The sequence below is a fragment of the Ruditapes philippinarum genome, unplaced genomic scaffold, assembly GCF_026571515.1.
Source record: "Ruditapes philippinarum isolate M1 unplaced genomic scaffold, ASM2657151v2 ctg9264_1_1_1_1, whole genome shotgun sequence".
Classification (NCBI taxonomy): domain Eukaryota; kingdom Metazoa; phylum Mollusca; class Bivalvia; order Venerida; family Veneridae; genus Ruditapes; species Ruditapes philippinarum.
Window position 1 is genome coordinate 1 of NW_026858744.1, and position 22,517 is coordinate 22,517.

The 22,517-nt window shown below is 32.9% G+C and overlaps 1 protein-coding gene across 1 annotated transcript in view; it reads right to left on the minus strand.

Moving 5' to 3' along the window:
- Nucleotides 1-36: 36 nt before the first annotated feature.
- LOC132754111 (deoxynucleoside triphosphate triphosphohydrolase SAMHD1-like) overlaps nucleotides 37-22,517 on the minus strand; it is a 29,915-nt gene continuing 7,434 nt past the window's right edge. Inside the window, exons 2-9 of the mRNA XM_060744708.1 lie at nucleotides 12,852-12,917; nucleotides 10,989-11,149; nucleotides 10,348-10,463; nucleotides 9,048-9,136; nucleotides 8,086-8,283; nucleotides 6,978-7,142; nucleotides 2,604-2,695; nucleotides 37-748 (exon numbers count right to left, since the gene is read on the minus strand). Of these exons, the coding sequence (XP_060600691.1) occupies nucleotides 688-748; nucleotides 2,604-2,695; nucleotides 6,978-7,142; nucleotides 8,086-8,283; nucleotides 9,048-9,136; nucleotides 10,348-10,463; nucleotides 10,989-11,149; nucleotides 12,852-12,890 (921 nt within the window). The 5' untranslated portion in view covers nucleotides 12,891-12,917 and the 3' untranslated portion in view covers nucleotides 37-687. The remainder of the gene's footprint in view (nucleotides 749-2,603; nucleotides 2,696-6,977; nucleotides 7,143-8,085; nucleotides 8,284-9,047; nucleotides 9,137-10,347; nucleotides 10,464-10,988; nucleotides 11,150-12,851; nucleotides 12,918-22,517) is intronic.

The window sequence follows — 22,517 nt, forward strand, 5'->3', positions numbered from 1 at the left end:
GAACTATTAATGGTAGATTACACTTTTGATTTAAGTCTTCAATTATTCATGTTCATTGCCAGATAGATAAAAAGGCATTATAAATAGTATAGTTCAGAGTTGATATGTTCCATTGATTGTTTATTACAGTTTGTATTCTTTCAAAAATAAAAGATATAAACATCAAAAGATTTTGGTGTTATTATCATGACCTAGTACTAGTAATTGACATAAGTGCTTTTACAAAATGAAGGTCAGATACATATAAGTTAATATTATTTAACAATAAAATTCAAGTTGTCAGCTGATTGTGGCCTTTGCAGTCTCTAAATTTGGTAGTGTGGTTGGTTATTATCTGGTATTGACTTTGAAATCAGTAGTCAAAAGTCACGGTGACAAAAAAAGCTTCTAGCATCTATAATAACATGACTAATTTGTTGACATTATAGGAGCATACATGTTTCAGCTAAGTTTAGACAACTGTCATAGATTATACTAGTAACCACCAAACATATTTCACTTTAGACATTTATATTGTTATAAAGTATTTACATCATTAATTTTGACAATATTCTAAAGCTATGAGACATTTTGCACTGAATTTACGCCGATTATCTTTTTTAAAGATATTTCTTGTTTATTTAACTATGTTTTTTTTGTTTATTTTTTTTTTTATTTATTTTTTTTTTAAAGAAGCAAAAGTAACCTTTACCCGTCTTTGCCCTCGAATGTTATGTGCTTGTCAGCTAACACCAAAGCTTCGGCCAGCCTGCAATATCAATTGTGCATATTAAATCTACTGCCTGATAGTGATTACACTTTTGACTGTTCCAAGGCGGTTAAACCACCATCTATCCCATTGACCCTGTAAGGTCATACTTTAACTTTTAAATTTTTCCGGATTTATTTCTAATTTGTGGCTATCCGCCCCTTCCCTGGGCTCTTTTTTTACAAGCGTTTGCTTGTTCTTTCTAAGTCGGTGCCCCCACTGGTTGGTAGGAGGTATGTGCTATCTTCCATGATGGCCTTTGATCTCATTTTGTTCAAATGAAATACTGTTTAAAACCCACCGTTATGTCCAACTTTATAATAATAATTATATATTTTTTTCCTTGACGTGTTAGAATGGAAATAGATATTAATTCTGCGTGCATTATTTAAGAAATAATATATCCCAAACTGTGATTTTATTGCTCAATAACATCACTGTTTGGAGTTCGGATGTGGGGAATTATATCACGGGGGTGTAGCCCGAGTAATATAATGATGCGCATCCGAACGACAAACAGTGATGTTATCAAGCAATAAAATCACCGATTTGGATATATTATATCGATTCTAACACGACATCAACAAATATATGCTGCCGTGCATTATAATAAGCTTAATTGCGGCTGATTTGTTTCCGTAATGTATGTTTCCACGTACCAGCTATCGGTAAAGGACGAGACTATAGCTTGCGTATGCTTAACAAGATGCTTAAACTGTCGTTCTTCTGTCGCAATTTATCATGTATTTTACCGAGTCCTTAATTAAACATGCAACAACAGACTGCCGACCGCATCTAGGATCGTCTTCGATCGAGTTTCTTCCTTCTTTAAAACGAGCATGCCATCTATACACTGTAGCCGGACTGCATTTCTTGTATTTTCCTGTAGAATTGACCATTTTCATTGTTTCTGTGGAAGACTTTTCCCGCGCAACACAAAATTTCACGATGCTTCGCAATTCAACGTCACCTATCGACGTCATGTTGTTTACTCAGTGGCTCTGGGCAACAACTTTAAAACAATGTTGATCCGTTTAGAATTTAAATAACGTTATGATATTTTCAGGAAATGACGTCATGACGTTCCGCTGCTGACCAGCGTTTTCGCGCATTTTTTACGTTATCAAAATTACGAAATATTATTAGTGCAGCGCGTTATAACTAGAGTCGGACTGCTCCGGTGCGGCGTTATAGTGTTGCTATGATTACTGCTATTTCCGGCTATTGTTGTCTGATTCTATACAATCTTTAGGAATAGTTCCGTGATATGCTAATCTTAGTATGTGCAAAATATTACGTCTTAGAAACAAAAAATATAGGAGATATGACAAAATTCCCAGAACTTCCAGAACAACCCTCGTATATGTGTTTGCAAAATGTTCGATTAGTGTGATATGGAACAAATGCATTTTATATCCGATACTTTGAAATATTCAAATTACATAATTATGTAATGCAACTATGTTTTTTCGTCATAGTTTTTGAAATATTATCCCTATTTATTACTTTATAACTTAATTATACTTAAGTATGCAGGAACAAATTCCATTGTAACTTGACTAGCCTTTTGTTTTCGTATCTTGTTAATTTTAAACCAGTGGACATTGTCTTTTATCAGTTGTTTATACTTAATAATTATAACTATGAATAACGCTTTTGTCTGACATTTTCGATCTTTATTTCTGCGTTTAGACAACTGTGAGATTCTTAAGGACGCATTTGTTATTTTGTTATTTTGATTATGATTGATTTGTACATATGTTTCTATTTACTATTTGTAAAATATTAGTAATTTGTTACATGTATTATGCTCTTCAATATTGGAGGAATAAAAGATATTAACATCGATACATACATGATTTCGACGCAGTTGCTTGTCTTGTGTTGGTACGCCCTCTGGTGGAGTAAATTTCTGATATGAAACATATCATACAGGTTTGTAGCTTCCTAGAAATAAACATTGTATGTAGATTTTTACAATGCATGTACTGTATTTTCTTTTTATACTCTACATTAAATATAGCATTTAAAGATAAACGATCAAGTATACTTTGTGATATATATTTTGTTATAACTTTTAGATATATATCTTTATTATCATATACAGCGTGTGTACAACAAACAACATGATATACTAGTAGGTTATGTAAACAATATTTGTTTCAACAAATTTAACAAGTCTTTGGTCATATCTCGGCTCATGCTCTCCAGGATAAGTAACCAGTAATAACGAATTTATCGATCAATGAGAAAGAAGATAAAACACAGGTATTGTTTGATTTTATTAACCTGTCAATTCCATACTGATTATACGGTCAATGCACAGAATATATTAATATTCGATAAATGTTCGGTAAATTCCGTGAGAGGTACGCAGTAAGATGTGATTAAACTTATATAGTTTCGATGAATAAGTTACACTGACCGTTATAGCGCAATAGGACACGGGTATATTTTATCTGAATGTCCAACGTGTTGTAAGATCGAGACAGAATAGTCCAGGTTTTTTCTTATTCACTATTTTCAACATTTTTGAAGTTATGGTTGTTCCGCTTTTAATATGTTTTGCACTTTTTTGTAAATACTATACTTTTGTATATAACATTGTTATATTATAACTGTTTGTTATAATAGAATTAATTCTGAAAATTCAGTCGGATTGAAATCAATAAATGTAATTTCAGTACCGTAAAATACAATACAAAATGTGACAATTCAGTGTTTCTTAGGTGTTTCATATCCGTGTAGAAAATTTTGCAGGCGCTTGACCATTTAATACAAAATTTCTTAAAAATAAAGAAAAAATAAGTCTAAAAAGAATGTCGAAAGAAGGGATCGAATCTCGGACCTCTCATGCATTAGGTAATCACTTACCCGACTGCGCTATTGCGGATGTTACGAGAACCTTTATTAAGCTAGTGAGAGTTATCCAAACGTTATTTATATGCTCTGTAACACCGCACTTTGGGGTCAAACGCACTTTGGGGTCCGACCCCAAAGTGCGTTACGTACTTTGGGGTCCGACCCCAGAGTGCGTTACGCACTTTGGGGTCCAATTTCGACCCCAAAGTGCGTTAAACAGGTACATATGCATTTTTTAACATCAGGCAAACGACCGCACTTTGGGGTCATAGAAAATTAATGTTCATTATGTTTAAAATAATATATTGTAGTCAAAGCCAATGGTAAACAAAAAATCAAGATATTAAATAAACACAAACATGTGCCCTGAAGTATAGTAGAATCAATAGGGATTTAAATGGTCTTGATTAGTAAGTGAAGAACTTTCACCAAATAAATCACCAAATAATGAGTTTGTATCAATTATTAAGCATAAAATATATTTTCTCAAATTTTCCATTTATTTTAAAAGAATGTACACCTTTCATTTACTCCATTGTTTTTTTTAGCTAAATGCATTATTTTCCCGTGTTTTTTTGTTTATACATTTTATAGAAATATGATAGACTTAGCATACACAAAGGAATAAATTCTGGGAAATCTTAGTAAGACATTTCAGTAAAAAAACGTGCCTGATAATATGTTGAAAGAGCCATTTATTTAGCTAAATGTGACATATAAGAAACTTGACGAGGTGTAGATGCGACTAAAAGTAGAAGTCCGTACAGGCAGTACTAAAAATATCATAAACTATTTAAATAGTCGCACATTAAGAGCGGAGCTACAGAATAATGTAAAATTCTCACTTGGGGTATAGAGGGGATTTTTGGGTATCGATCCCCCCGATGGTTAAAAATAACGTTTTAAAGGCTCAATATGCTTTAATTTGTTTTTCTTAAAAGCTTTTTTATTTTGATGTTCTTCTGTAATATCAAAAAAATACACAGTGGCCAATTATCTGAACCATCTTTTTCATCTGTTGCTTTTTGGCAATGATGAGTACAGTTATAGTGAATTAGTATTTTATATGGAAGTCAAACACTAGTGTGTTATGACTTTTTTTATGACGAATAATTTCACGGATATCGCTACTTTATTCAGATACAAGCATCTTACATTTCTCTGATACCATTATTTTAACATTATAAAAATCATGTTTGCTCTTTCTATATAAGTATGTAAGATTTCCCATAAAAAAGCCTCTGGCGAACGGTTGTTACGGAGCTTACAAAAACCCTTAAGTTTGTTGATAAGCTAATGTATTAATGTATTTGTAAAAATCGCTATTTATAGTCCCATCGAAAAACTTGATTTTTCACCAGAACATTGCAATAGAGTATATTTATAGTTCTTTGGAAAAAAATATTAACAGCATTTTATTTCATTCCCAACATATCTAAAATTGGGCTCAATATGGCACCAAAAGTTATCAAGTAAATGACCGACAGAACGGGATATTTTTCGCAGCATCTTTTAATTCTAGGAATACACAATTTCTGTACATGTACTTTGAACGGTGGCATAAAAGTAACATTTGTATTTTTTTTAATACTTTTTTTTTGTTTTTCGTACATATTTTTTGTTTGTCTGTCAAACATTTTCTTTTTAGTTTTGAATACATGTACATACTTTTTTTAGTTTTGCACACATATTCTTTTTTAGTTTGCATACATATTTTATTTCAGTTTTTTTGTGCATATGTTATTTTTGTTTTTTCGTACATATTTTTACATGACGCCATTTGCAAAGTAGAGGTTTGGAGAATTACACCATTTGTTAAACACCATTTTCAAACACTTCGCCATCTGTAAATCACAGTACCCCATTTGCAAATGCCATTTGTAAATACCAACATTTTCATTTTTGGAGGTATCAAAAAAATAACAACACTTTTTAGTATCCGCGGTAACCCAAAGAAAGGTTCTGCATATGGTCTCGATGTGGTTAACATTTGTCACAAGGTGTCTTAAAATCCTTCATGGGGTTTCGGAGATAAAGAGCGGACATGAAACCAAAGTCTTTATCCTTTGACCTGTAGGTGTGACCCCGACCTTAAGCCGGCACACCTGACATATAAGTTCTGCACATTATCTTGATCCGGATGTGCTAAGGAAGTGATAATAATAAAAAACAAAAAATATAAAATACATATAATATGTAAAAAATGGGCCGAAAAGAGTCGGCCGAAACCAGACTTGCCCGGCCGAAAACGACTGCGCCGATTCCAAAAATGGACCGAAATTTGACCAAACCACTGTGCTAGTTTTATACTCAGCTATGGGCTGTTATGAGATTTGAAGGCAGTTTTGATTGGCTAAAATACGTATGAAAAACAAAAATAAAATATGTACGAAAAAAAAATATGAATGCAAAACTGAAAAAAATATGTATGCAAAACTAAAATGAAATATGTATACAAAACTAAAAACAAAAAGACTGCAAATGTCACTTTTATGCCTTCGTAATTTTGTTATATGAACACAATTTTCAGATATTTCAAGTGGTAAAATTAATAAAACTTTTATCACTTAAGCATCATAAAGTATTGACCGCCATCTTGAATTCAACATCAAATATTCCAATGTCGCAGATAGAAAATAAGTCAGTACTCAGTATTTAAGCAGAACTCAGATGACACCTTTAGACATCTTGAACCCAAAGTGCGTTGATATGTAGCATATTAACGCACTTTGGGGTCAATTTCTCGATTTTGACCCCAAAGTGCGTTGGACCCCAAAGTGCGGTGCAAAGTTTAACGCACTGTGGGGTCCAACCCCAAAGTGCGTTTGACCCCAAAGTGCGGTGTTACAATGCTCCATATTAATTCTCGTAAAATAAACGGACACAACCGAAGTGGGATCGAATATTTAAATGAGTGCTATAATGTATTCATAATTGACAGGTCAATAAAATCAGACTATATATCAGTGTAAGGAGAGTTGTTTATATCAGATGTTTAATCAATATTCAAATAATAGCAAATGAAAAATCGAGGATATTTGTTTGGAAAGTGGACATGGATTATATATCCATTTGGGATTACTTTAGATATCTAGAGCGCAAAGCGCGAGTTAAAAAAGATTTATTAAAATCAAAACGTTTGCTTATATTATCTTATCATTCCAGACATGAATCAAAATAGCAGCAAAGACCCGAAATAAGTTATAATAAAAATGCATTCACCTCGTGCGTTCCGCTTTCCAATGCCTTTCAATGTATATAACAGTACCCTGATTCTATGTTTCAAAAAGTGTAATATGACTTATATCTCATTGAAATATTTCAATATTTTACCAAACAACATAAGATAAAGTCAAACAATGCCTACTTTGTCTCTGTAGCAAATCTGCTGTTCTCCTTCAACTTCTATAACCCTCGAGAATGATATTAATCGATTGTGATTAAAATTGTTTCCAATACCCAACATATGACAGTCACGTGCAAAGTAGTCCCACTTGTCGACATCTATCTGATTTCGGTCGTTGGAAACAATCTACAATGTTGACAAATGTTTTAGATTTTATTTTAAAAGTCAGTTAGGTTGCTGGCGTGAAATGCAGCAGAATATAACCAAAACAAAATTTCTCTAGTATATTATTCTATGATATTGGAAATTCCTTTCATTTACTTTATAATTAAAAAAATATTAATTAATAATATTTTTATTACAAATACGGCGCTTCACAAAATTTTTATTGTCCGTGAATTCACGTGATTTACACGGAAATCTACGTACATATGCTTATTGAACGATCATTGAATTGCTTTATCAAATGCAAATGACTATGCTTTTTGAGCGTTTGATTTTTTCCTTAAACGTCTAACTATTACTTATTTTGATCATTTCCTCAAATGCAACTGTTGACATGCGTTCAAAAGCCCTTGCTCCACAGAAAGTAAATTGTCTAATTTAAACAGTTTTAATAGGTAGTTAAAATTTCTTTTCAGAAAACAAGCTGCAAAAATAGTATTATTTGTAAAAAACAAGTATTCAGCTGTAAAATACAGTAAATTTGAAGAAATGTTCCATTTTAATATCAAAATAATCCTTTTCCATTGATTTATCATTATTTGAAATACTATGAAAATAGTGCCCAATGTAGACCAATCTACTCTTATGATAAACTTGAAATGATATGTGTACGACATTTGGTCGCTTAGTAAACAAGAGTCAAGCGAGGCGCTTGAGCCGCTTTTCGTCATAAATTAAAACAAAATACATATAGAGCTTAATTGATTTAATGTGACTAAAAAGTATGAACAAAGTTGTAATAATTATTAATAAACAAGATTGTCTTTCCAGATTTAACGTGACCATGAAATTTTGACGAAACATAGATTTGAAGAATGCATAAAAATACATGTAATCAAATTACTTGTTTTGTACGTTTATATTGTTACTGATACATGTATATCTAGAATATCAAAAAATGTACCTCGTATAGAAACCATTTTTCTTTCGTTCTTCCTTTGCGGTCATCTTTTTTTGGCCCATTTATCAATTCTTTAATAAATGTTTTATCCTTTTCCGTGAATTTCTTACCGTTCGTGAATTTCATATCGTTGAATTCTTTTGCAAGTCCTGCATTTACTTTCAGCATGTGATCAAACATGTCGATCGAGCCTTGCTCGTGCTTCATGAAAATATATATCAAGATTCAAGTGATATGACTATTCACTTTTACATATTCTACACATCCTTATCCGAAGTTTGACGGAAACGGCCGAGGTTTGACGGAAAAGGCAGAAGAGTTGTTATTGTAGCTCTTAAAATCCAAACCGGTTTTCTGTTTTTTCATTAACTTAATAACCTTGGGTAATTGGAATCAACTCAATACAGTGTTTGGGCAGTACCTCTAGACGCTTGCAGATATCATAATCACAAAGAAGAAAAAAGTCTCCTTTTTCATCGAGTCTTACATTTCTTATTCATTATCTATTTAAATCATTGTGAACAGATGAAATGACGCCTGTGTGATCGTAAAAGGCAACTAAATGGGTTCGAGTAACTAAATTCTATGCATCTCATAGCTCCAGCAGGTTTGGCCCCTGGTGTTGCTTCAAGTTGAGGTACCCAAATCATATGTCATGTTTTGGCGCTATATTTGACCTTAACTGTGTTTGTGCGCCGTTAAACCACAGCTGATGCTTAACAAACCTCTTCTTCATAATAGATGCATAGTAATAATATAGTGTGACCAGTTCAGCTGACTGCGATATATACTCTTAAATATTATAAGTGAAACATATACCTAACATCCCTTGAATTTATTCATAAACAGATCGAAATAAATACCTGTATAAAGTTTAAACAACGTGAAAACAACCTGAGATTCTCATTTATAACTGTAGTCACATGGTCAGTTTAATTAATTGAAGAAAATGTATAAATGCTTACTTTCCATTTTTCATTATTTTTACGGTCATCCATTTCCCACGCTTTAGGAATAATTTTCATATCAAAGACATGAGAAAATGGTCCGTGTCCTGTGAAAAAGGTATAAAATACAGTAATTCATTTGAGCCGCGTCATGACAAAACCAACATAGTGCGTTTGCGACCAGCATGGATTCAGACCAGCCTGCGCATCCGCGCAGTCTGATCAGGATCCATGCTGTTCGCTTACAAACCCTATTACAAGTAGAGAAACTGATAGCGAACAGCATGGATCCTGATCAGACTGAGCGGATGCGCAGGCTGGTCTGGATCCATGCTGGTCGCAAACCCACTATGTTGGTTTTGTGTCGTGACACGGCTCATTTTAATTTTAGCGGTCCGATAAAAAAATAATGTCCTATAAGGCGGTCACTTTACTTTTTGTCGAACCGCTTAAGACATACTGAAAACTTTATAATTGACACTCCCGTTAGTATTTATGTTAATAAAGAAGGAAAATATTTATGTAATGTATGATATTGCATAATAAACAGAATAAAAACATCATGTTTACATGTAATTTTGCATCAAATATTTATATAATGTTCATAATTAAGTGTTTTCATAATGGCCTTGAGATTGGACTGAATACTGAAGACATATTCGGCCGAAGGCTAATATGACTGTCTAAAGCCTAATAACAAGGCGATTATGAAAGCACTTTATTATTGACAATTTTAATAATTAACTGTACATAAACTTAAAAAGTTAATTACTTAGTGAACAAAAAAAAAACTAATGTTAAATTCCGTTGTTGTGAAGTATTGCAAATGAGATTCTTGTTTTAAAAATGTCTCGGTAACCTACCTTGCAGCAATTCAAAATGGCGACTTTTTCAATGAAAAAAAAACAGGGTTCCGACAAATCGCAGCATGGGAAAATTTTCATTGATAAATTAAAACATGATACATACATAGCATAACAATGAAAGCTTGCATGTCATAAGATGTAAGAAGTGACGTCGACACACAAAATTACTTCTCCGCTTTATGTAGTTTAACATAATTATCTTTCTTTTAAATTTTTTACTGTTGTTATTATATATATAATTCTTGCCTTGTATTAAAATAATGCATTGTGTATCGTTCAAATGTATTGTACATAGATAACCTCACAGAGCTATTGACGTTTGTGTGACTATATAATTGCGCATTTCTATCTACAAAGAGCTCGAACTGTGTATTACTCTACATAACTGCACTAAAAATTGAATCACGATATCTACCTTCACAAATGGTATGTATTAGAAAAGTAAATCTTACCAAGGTCATGGCACAAGGCTGCGATTTCAACACAAAGTACATCTTCATCTTTTATGTCCAGGTCCGGTTGCTTGTCTCTAAGAGTTCGCACGAATCGTCCGGCTAGGTGGCAAACACTTTCATGTAAAAAAAATCAAAGACTAAAAATCACCATTTACTGCAGATCTGGGCTTAAAATCTTTCTTATGTTGCTGATTGAGTCTTGTATGGAACACGACATTTCTAATCATTAAATTTAACCAATAATGCATGATTTCCCCAAGAGGAAATGAATGAGTTGTAAATAATTTTTAATGAATTTTCGTTTGAAATTTACGACACAATGTTCACAGGATTATCAGTTTGCAGAAAAAAAGCTAAGTTAAGTTGATTAAATAATTGGCTTCTGCACAACACTTAGACCAGTTTTATGTTTTAAATAACACAAGACTTCCGCTTTGTAGTCCGGGGGGAGATAACTTGTACGAGTACATAATTGAATACGGAACCATATAAGAGTTATGTGCCTAATAAGTGACACGAAATAACATCTTGCTGTGTAACGATGGGGGTGCTGAGGTCTGGGTGCTAAGGATTGAAGGATATATTTAGGTAAAATAAAGACCTTTGAAAAAATAATATAACGAGATACTAGTACATACCCGATGGAGTGCTCGAACCTGTTATGTGATGCACCGGGGTACACGAAATATTTGCCACCGAGTTGCTTAATGAATCTTAGGCGTTGAAATTGCGGCGTGTCTACGATCTTCACCAGCAAGGGATGTAACTCTATATTACCATGGATAGGATCGTTAAAAACCTGTCAATAATAAATTAAGACTTTCTTTTAACTATTTGATTATTCGCATTCATTTTACAAAGGAATATGCAGCTTTTATATAAAATTAATAATTATTAGTGTCCTGAAAGCGGCAGAACTTAGAACATTGTTCATTCATATATAGACAATAAATATTTGTGATTAATCTTCATAATTGTCATCTCCTTAAGTTATTACTGTCCGAAGCCCCTTACACTTTTATTCAAAATAAAATATTGGGGGCAAAAAAATGAATTGTTTGATAAACTTTGCATAAAAGCTCATTTATAAACAATTTCAGGATCGGCTTGAATTTTAAAGCAGCTAGAAATTGAATTTATGTGTCTCAGAGGTCAAAAATATTGATCATTTTTTATCATTTTAAAATGAAACAAATTTATGAATTAAGTGAAATTTTTTGTAAATGATTTTTAAATATCATCATTGTCACGACATGATTTGATGGCGTCATAAACTAGAGCGCAAGTTGTAAAAAATAATCTGTTTACGGAAACGGGCGAGAGGTAACGGATGTGCCGATAAGTTACGTAGAATGCCGAAATGACAGGGAAAAACCCGATTCCATTACAGGGATCTTACCTTAAAGCCATTAAAACACTGAAATGAATAGAAATTTTATATATTTTGCATAATATATCTTTTCACCACCGGCTGATGTATATTCACAAATGGCTACTCTGTGAAATACATTGTCAACTTACATGCAAAACAAATATCTTCCATATACTATATATATCCGATATCCAAATGAAAAATCATGCATGTGTTTTTAAGTTTTTAAATATTTTCACACTTAACAGACAACCACAACTTGTAATCAATCAACCAATCACACAAACAATCAATCAATCAATTTGTCAACCAATCAGTCAATCTATATTTCTATCACTCAATCAATCAATCAATTAATCACTCACTCAAGCTTTCATGAATGAATAAATAAAAAAATAAATATAAAAAAAGATTAACAAATTCGTTTTCAATTCCTACGCATCAAAACTCCAAACCGGTGTTAAATAGCCGATATACACCTCTCAGGCCGATGTTATTTCGATTCTAACACGTTAAAATAAGGAAAATCACTAATGTTATTTTTCAAGCGGAAATAACTTCCGGTGCCGATTTTCGTATAACGCTGTTCGATTTTCACACCCTACTGTGGCGAAGATATAGAAATTATTAAACAAAATAAATAATAAGAACACACGTTATTTTATCAAGTTTTCAACAATAAAAACTTACGTCGTATTGTGTTTACATCAGCGCCCCATTTATCATTCTTGTATTATGTATAACGTCAGCTTGTTTATGAATGAGTTGTTTACTTAGGCTGCTTACGGATTGGCGCCGTTTTGTCAAAATATTTATTAACTGATATGGATCTAATATGTGGCGTTAGTGTATGTGTGAAATTATTTCGGTATTGTATGAAAAGAAAACATTATAAGAACTGAAAATATAAATAAAAATGCTTTTTATTGTTGCTTTAAAATGCTTTGTAAACTATACAATTGAGGGTGAAAACATAACAGCCCATATACAAGTAGTCCCTAACCGGTGTTTATTGGCAGTTTAACACCAGTTTTTTTTTTCCTTCTTTGTCTATAGTGACAAAATCACGTGAGTGTTAGAATTGTTGGTTTATTTATTATTTGATTTATTTATTTTATAATGTCCTTACCTTGGGAGCTATTTTCCGTTTCTTATCCGGGCTAGCCATTTTCCGTTTCTATTTGATGTAACCTTTCTGAAAAATATGAATATCAGCATATTCAGATTATCACCTCTTTTTTTCAACATTAAAAAAAATCTGTAGAACGGAAATTGAGAAAAGTAACATTTAAATAACTATTAGAGAAATAAATGAACCGATTAAATTAAATATTAGATTCACGCAACTATTACAATTACTTTACAATTTTGTGTATGTGACTGTCGTGCTGTAAAGTTTATGTTACATTTACGCAAAGTGTAAAGAACAGAAGAAATATTATTATAGATTATTTATTACATATTTTTACACAAACAACTTAAGCAGTTTTAAAATCCAACTTAAGAAAAAGTTAAGGACTTATAATGTATAGAATATAATTTACATCATTTAACATACAGGGGTATTTTAACATACAGAATGGGATTTGACCAAATCCGCTGTCTGATTTAAATTTTTCGAGATTTTTCTCCTGTTGTTATGTTTTGATTAAATGTTGCATTTGATACGTAAAGTGGGTCACTGGTCATGTCCTCTAGTAAGCTTTATTGAGTCATCGCATTTGAATATAGTGAATTCTAGTGAATTAATATTGTATAAAATAAACGTTATAACGCCTTTTGCTTTGTGTAATTACGCCATTTGCGGTTCGTGTAACTTCACCTTTATATATATAGGGTTTACTCATTTTTTTTTTCGTGTAATAACGTCTGCAGTGTCCCGAGGACAGGTTGGTGCCCGATCCCGGTAGGGCGAGGTCTCCAACAGTTCCGAGGGATTCTGCAGACTTTATTGTAGTAAGCAAGTCTACAAGATATAATAAGCCACGCCTTTAATATCAAATGTCGTTATTGTTACTGTGTGTATGTTTACTTGATGTTTGGGAGTTTATGATTGTATACTTGGATGCAACACATATAATAAAATATATAAACCATCATTCGGGTCTTGTTTAGTTTGTGTGCTAGTAAGCCATCCAAATAGAAAATATAAATGTTACATTGGCGACGAGGATCGGATATTAAAAAAAACAACTGTGGATTAATTTAAACTGACTCTGTGAAAAAAAAAAAGATTTGAAAATGGATAATTTACCTGCTTTTCCAAAATTTGATGTTTTTGCTGATGAAAATCTCTGGGAGTACGATGGGAAAAGTATTTGAATAAATTAGAAAACTTATTTGTTGGACTGGGTATAAACACTAGAAAAACGAAAAAAGGTACTGTTACTTTATTATGCTGGAGACGATGTTTACGATATATATGATACATTGAATTTAAGAGAAGACAATGAAAACTACGAAGAAACGAAAATTGGATTAACAACATACTTTAAGCCAAGAAAAAACACACAATTCGAAATATTAGAATTTCGTAATATGAAGCAGTTGCATGGGGAATCTATCGACCAGTTTACAACAACATTACGCCAGAAAGCGAAGTATTGTGAATTTTCGGATATTGACTCAGAAATTAAAAGCCAGGTCATACAGGGTGTTGTTTCACAAAACATGAGAATGCAGTGTTTACAGGATCCGGATAAATCACTTAATGACTTACTTACAAAAATGAGAACCATGGAAATATCAAAACTCAAGCAGCAAATATGTCAAAGGATACAAGTAGTCAGCAAGTAGTGCGGGTAAAAAGCAATCCTCGATTTAGCCGTCAATCAAAGGGATTTGCACCTAAACGTTATCAGCAACGTTCATATCAAACTATCCAAGAAGCAAGTTCGTCGTCGGGAAAGCGAAACAACCCTCAAGAACTAAGGAAAAAATGCCGAAATTGTGGAGGAAAGTATCCACATATGTCACGTTGTCCTGCTATCGGAGCGGAATGTAACTACTGTCATAAGAAGAATCATTTTATATCGGTCTGCAGAAAACGTCAAAACAAAGTGAAATTAATCGATGATGAACAGTCGGATTCACAAGTTTTATCAGAGGCAAGCACACCGATTATCAGTTCAAATGAGTGCGATGTTTTGTTTGGATTTAAGATATCAGATGGAAAAAAAGTGCCAAAGAAAAGCATTAAATTAAATGGCGTAGATGTTTATGTGTTGATAGATAGCGGTTCATCGTTAAATATTATTAGCGAGATTGACCTCGAGAAAATGAAAATTCGTCCAGAAATCAAGAAAACGAAAACAAAAGCATTCGCATTTGGGCAGAAATCTCCACTTCCATTCATAGGCAAATGTTCGCTATTTGTGGAGTCGGGCTCAAAATTTATGACAAAAAATTTTCATATTGTTAAAGGCAACAAAGAATCATTGATCAGTTATGAATTATTGGTAGAGCTTGGGATTTTACCGCAAAATACAATCAGTTCAAAAATCAGTTCAAAACAAAGACGCATATTCAGGACTTATTGAAGAATATTCTCAAGTTTTCACAGGCTTAGGATGTCTGAAAGACAAGAGTTTATAACAATAGACTTGCTGGATAGTTTATTTCATACGGAAAAATATTTCTTAAAATATTTCTTATTACAATGTGTTTGCACATTTAAATTTAAAGTTTTGATAATTTAAGTTTATTGATTTTATTGATGAGTTCTAAACTAAAGATAGAGGAGGATGTAGTAAGCAAGTCTACAAGATATAATAAGCCACGCCTTTAATATCAAATATCGTTATTGTTACTGTGTGTATGTTTACTTGATGTTTGGGAGTTTATGAGTGTATAATTGGATGCAACACATATAATAAAATATATAAACCATCATTCGGGTCTTGTTTAGTTTGTGTGCTAGTAAGCCATCCAAATAGAAAATATAAATGTTACATTTATATCACGAAATAAACGTGCGTTGACGCTATTTTAACATAAAACAGATTCATGATGTAACAGATACAATTTATCCTTGTACATCTGTTTTCATCAATATTGGCAAAAAGGGGTGTCGATAATTCTTATATAAAAGCATACTATTTATCGACTACCTCAACAATTACTCATTTTTAACCGTTAAGCGTAATAGCGTAGTTGTTTGAATGCTGGTTTTGTCAGTGTTGAGACCGTTTTACACACAATTGCTTATGATAAATGTGGAATGGAAGAAAATTAAATTTATAAATATACAAATACGCTGAAATTGTTAAAAAAATGTAGTAAACTGAATTCAGAGTTTTAAAATCTGTTTGATGACTGTTAAAATCAAATACATTCGTAATAAGTTTAAATCAAAATCAATATCAAGAAGACGACTTCAAAGGAGCCTACCAGAAGATTATTTCATTGTTACCAAATGAGGACAAACATTGCCGCCAAATGTCGCAACATTGTCGTAAATGTCGCAAAATTACCACTTTATGACATAGCTTGCGTAAAAATGTTACTAAATCTTCTTAAAATTTCTTACCTATTTGAACATTTAAAATGAAAATAATTGGTGATAACTTTTGTTTGTTGTTTTCTTTTGTTAGGATTAATACTGGAATATTAAAGAAAATTTAAACAGGAAAACATTATAATTATTATTCATGTCTAAATCTTTATAGAGACATTAGGAGAGAATTAAGTTCAGTGTAAGATCGGAATATATTTTCCCCAGTGAGCACCAAAAGAACATATTGAAAGAGTGTAGGTTAATCAATGCTGAATTTATTGAACGAGTTAAATAAAATCAGTAAAGAACCAACACGAATATAATATTCTATGAATTACATACAAAAAGTAAATACTGTTTTAAGTGCAAAAGAATCATTTTCATTAACGCGCCTATAGAGTATCGCTAACATTTAGCGCGTCTTTACACTATGTTTTTATAACGTAAATGACGTCACGTCAAAATATATGCACGGCCATGCAATACCACATTTACGGAGTCGCAAAAACGGCACGGATAAGTGATAAATAGAGGATATTGAATGAGTGTAGTTTAATACTAAATTTATTGAACGAGTTGAATAAAATCATATTATGCAAGCCTCTGGCGAGCATAATATTGTTTTATTCAACGAGTTCAATAAATTTAGTATTGAATCTACACGAATATGATATTCTATTTATCACATAATATAAAATAAGAACAATAAACTGTAAAAATGAGTAATTTTTCATCGACGCGCCTATATGGTAACGCTAACATTAGAGCGCATTAACGCTATGATTCTATATAGCGCAAATGACGTCACGTCAAAGTGTTATTACACTAGTGTAATATCGTTTTTATTTAATGGCTTTATTACACTCCTGCGCCGCGGTTTATGTGATAAAAAAGTTTATTTCATAAGTGGCGCAGCCACGAGTGAAATATGAACTTTTGGTGTTTACGAGTTGAAATATATTTTGATCTTACACTAAACTAAACACTTTTTATTATATATGCAAAGAAACGTTTTAATTTTGCTCTAATACCAAATGAAAAGTGCGCAAAAAAATAACTTGACGTCTTTTACGACTTGGTTTCCAGTATTGTGCACGCTGATATTATATTTCACTGAAACAACGTAACGGACTTAAATTAAAAACAATGAAAATATTGATATTTTTATTGTTTCAAACAGTGAGAATATCAGTTTTATATTTCACTGATATCTTTCTATAAACCACCGCATGTAATAAATTCGAATAAACAAGAACCTTCAAGCTGGCGGCTGATTATTCGTAATTCCAAACTATTTAACAGCTGAAAAGTACTTTCTTTTTTTAGGGGAAAACATCATGCTGGTGTGTTCCAACATTTCATGGTGGTCATAGTGGACTGACTTATCAACTTCCAGCTGTTAAATAGTTCGTAGTTACGAATATTTAACTACCAACCTACCTACCAAACAGACGTTCAAAAAAAATCACTGTGCACAAAACCGTTATAAGTTAAATTAAAGCTCTAACGTGAAAAAGAATTAAAAAAAAACGAAATTCTGAAATCGTGATTTTTTTTATTCGTCCTTACCCGCGATGCACGATAATACGATGGTGATAATGCGATGGTACGATGACACGATGATGAAAACACGATGGTACGATAATGAAAACACGATGATACGATGGTGAAATCGCGATGACACGATGGTACGATGGTAAAACGCGATGTTATATCGCGTTTTCACCATCGTACCATCGCGCTTTCACCATCGTACTATCACGCTTTCACCATCATACCACTGCGTTTTAACCATCGTACCATCACGCTTGAATCACCATCGTACAATCGCGTTTTCATCATCGTGCCATCGCGTTGTTTTCACCATCGTACCATCGCGCTTTCACCATCATACTATCGCGTTTTCATCATCGTGCCATCGCGTTTTCATCATCGTAACATCGCCATTTGAAAATCGTACCATCGTATCATCGCGTTTTTACCATCGTATTGTTGTGCCGAAAAATGATCAAATTCATTTATAAAAAAATAAAAGAATAAATATGCATGATGATTTTCTATATATAATCATTTTCTAAAAGGTCATATTTTCAAAACAAAATTTGTGAAATTTCAAATATGTTAAGTTACAAATATTATATGTTTCAATAACAGATGTCAAATTTAAAATTATGTAACTGGAAGATTAAAATGCGGCTTTTCCTCTTTGTCCAATCAACTGTGCTAAAAGTTTTATAATATATAGGTGATAAGGTCAATTAAGCTGTCTGTACTTATCATGTTGTTAAACCTTATGACTGATAAAATATCCAGGTGATGATTGTTGTTATAAATTTTATGTTGCTATGTTACATTATTTTGTATTGAAACCTGATTGGTCATTTTGTTATTTAAGAAACATAGATGTTTAAATTGTATTGGTCAGTTTAAAACGAAACCATTTTTTAGAAATATTGTAAAGATAGAAAATTTGCACAGTTAGATTTTGGATTTCCAAGTGATAACATTGTATTGTGGCTTTCCACTAGAAATATTTGTTACTGTTTTTAATATTAATTTGTAAACATCAGGATAACCTGTGTATATGTTATATTATTATCTGTGGTATTCCACTAAGAAAGAAACATTAAAACATAAAACGGAACATTGTGTTGTAATTCAATCCACCTTCAGTAGAACCTATAATTTAGCGCATAACAGTATCACCGTACATTGCCTGTACAGACTAAATAAAAATCACTATTGTCCAAATGGAACACCGTAGAATACCGTAGAAATCATATACAATGTAGCCGAAATTTACAATTTTTTAAAGCAACAATTGGTTCACAAATTAGGAATTTTGTTTACTGTCAATAATTCTACAAAACAAGTTTTTTAATGGACACTTCCTCACATAGGGAATAAAGTATTGTACGGAACATTATTCCGGAAGTTACGTCATGTGGTACATTTCAAAGTTTCTTACCTCAAACGAGATATCCATTTAAACTTAATATTTCCTTTTTTTTTTTCTTTTTTTTTTATTTCCGTTCTATTCGATGACATATGTGAAAGTGAATTATGAAATAAAATTTCCTCTAAAACAAAAATTTTAATTCATTTCTGATGGCCAACTCAAAAAAATTAACGAATCATGTATAACAATAAATGTGGGCCTATACACGTATTGTTTGCGTTTGCTCAGTTATACAAACTCATCATTTTCTTGCGTAACCACGTGTCTTTTGTGATTGTATTGTAAGATGCAAAAAAAAGATGCGCATTTTTCACGTTCATGCCGTATCTCTGAATCCATTTGAGAAAAAAAAAACTTGTATTAATTAATCACTGATAATATAAAGAAATGTTATGATGTGCATTACATAATTTGTCATAAAAAATTTGTATAAAAATACATAAAATACAAAGAACATATCAAAATGACAGTGTAGATTCAATACTGAATTTTTTAACGACATTATGAAAAAATCGAGTATATTATGCGAGTTCAATGAATTTAGTAATGGAGATTTACAAATATAATATTCTATTTATCACATACTCAAATAAGAACTGTTTACAGTAAGAAAAAGAGCAACTTTAGCGTAAAGACGCGCATACAGTGTAACACTGACGTTATGCGCGTCTTTACGCTATGAATGACGTCAAGTCGAAATATATGCATGGCCGTGTAATACTTTTTTTAACGGATCCGCAAAACCGACACGAGTTAGTGATACAACGCGTACGTTATTCTTTTAGATTTTTTTTAAATTTGAATCTCAAGATAATCATAACGTCCATTTTATTTTATTCGCGGCTAAACCGTTTCAAACGATTAAGTGCTTTTTATAAAGTACTCTATGGCTCGAGCTTACCTTTATATTGTCCGAAGTCTAAATGAAACAATATCATGCGGTGGTAAAAAGATATTGATTTTATCTTTCAGTTGGGTTAAGCTAATAATGTATAATCTCACAGGCCCGTCGTCACGATTTTGTGATTGGTGCGGCCAATTGATTGGTTTTAGGTAGAACCTAGGGGGGTACGGGGGCATGCTCCCCCGGAAAATTTTTTATTCTAGGATGCTCTCAGGGGCGTTTTCCCGTATATTTGGTACAGTTAACAGCCTGCCGCTAGTACATGTTATAGTTATATGTCAACAATTTTTTACAGATTTAAGTGCGTCGTAAGTTTTAAGGGTGAAATTTAAGGCTCGCATGACGGACGGACAGGTGTAAATAAAAGATGAATACATGTAATTGATATTTGGCAAATAGAAAATAAACAATAACTGATGTTATTATATATATAATTCTTTAGATGCATTTTTATCCGATGATTATAAATAAACAAATAAAAGACATATTACAGTACGTGGATTATTGTTTAGCATAAATCACACAATGGTATAAGCTTAAATAACAATCGATGACATGATGGAAGAATACATGTAGTACATTACGAGTCAACAATAACCGCTTTTTGTTTAGCAGTAACTTGTATTTTGTTAACAATAATCTTACACAACACGGAGTCTCATTTTATGTAAATTTTCCAAAAACACATCGCCGTCGTTCTCTGGTAGTAATGGACTCATCGGCAATTACACGTAAGTTGACTGAATCTGTCCTGTACTTATGAATATGTAACACCATTAGATTGTTCAAGCGTACTTGAGACATTGTCGATCTCAGGTATGTCTTAATTCTTCTGAACGCCGAGAATGTCCTTTCATTGGTAGCATTAGTAGCAGGCATTACTAACAAAATCTTTAACAACACAACGACCTCAAAAAACAGTGCTCGTTCTAGCACCGACTGTTCTGACGCAAACAGTACTATTTTCTGATTTGTCAAAATGTGAACGTAGCAGCTGAAGCTGCACATCTAAGATGTCTCGATTAATATCGTTACCACAGAAATCACAAACAAAACCAAGTTCTCTAGTGAACTAGGTTTTCAAAGGTTGTGCGGCCTTTATAAGTAAATTCTCCACGTTTTGAAGTACACGATATCCCGGTTGGTCAAATCTCTCTTTAACACTGGCGATGGCAAGATCGATTGCTTCAAAGTATTTAGGCCGGAACACGTCCTGCACTGTAACGGGGTGGTAGCCAACACCGTGCCCCATCTTGAATCGTGTGGGCGCCTTTCTCTTCCGCGGAACGTTTGGATCGTTAACATCGACGCGATCACTCTCACTTTGAAGTTTAATCAATAAAGAATCAAAACTGTAATCTGATCTCATGTCTATCAAACTATCTAGAGTCCGCTTTGCTGGCCGCCGGCCCTCGGATGCTGACAATGAAACTTGTTGAGGAGATTTGCTGAGGTTGTCTGTCAATGCTAGGATGTCGTGTGCGAGCATTACACCGAAAAAGAAATCGAACTTGACTCGTAGGATCCCTACATATACCTGGTCAATTAATTATGTCTAGTTGTTTCTTCGCGTCATGTTTGTATATTACCGCGCATTGCATAAGGGGGCCAGTTAAGTGTCAAATTGCTAATCAGCAATGCGTGTTTTTTTTGTTGTTTTTTTCACATTTTTGGCCAAAATATTGGTCCGGCCAAGACTCACTTTCAGAAAATCGCCGACCACACTGATAAATACAGATCGATATAGGACAAACATAAACCTGTTTCAGGTCTCATTATCATTATCCCATACATCCATATACATGTAGCCGTTTTTTTGGGAGGGGGGGGTGTTGTTGTTTTTCATTTTGGGAGAGGGGGTTAAACTTTATCTAGAAGTCCTCAACATTGAAAATAAATGGGCTCTGTCATCTTAATATAGGGTTAACGCACGTTTATCCGTGTTATATCGTTTGCAGAGTCCCGGTGGAACGGTTGGTGCCCGAGCCCGGTAGGGCGACACATGGTGACACATGGTTTTGGTCCCGTTATAACATGGGCAAAAGAGGGAAAAATAGTTGATTTGATGCTATAATAAACAAAATAATTTGTAGCAGACGACAGAAAATATAAACAGGGTATATGTGTGATCATAGAAACATTGATTGAAGCAAAAAAAATGGGGCAAATATGTTATAGTCCTCACAATACATTGTATCTTAACAGCATCATAGGGGCAACTTTTGCCCCAATCACTGCGCATACGCGAGATTATTTTGGATTATAGTTTGAATGGAATTACGCAATATAAATGTCATTCCCATGGGTTCTTGATTGTTTAAGAGTGCACATTTCACACAATTCATATATCAGTTACGACACTCAATCTCTCGCATGTCGGTGTTGTACGAGATTTGCAAGTACCGTGCGTGAGATATATTAGTTCCGTTTCCGGTTT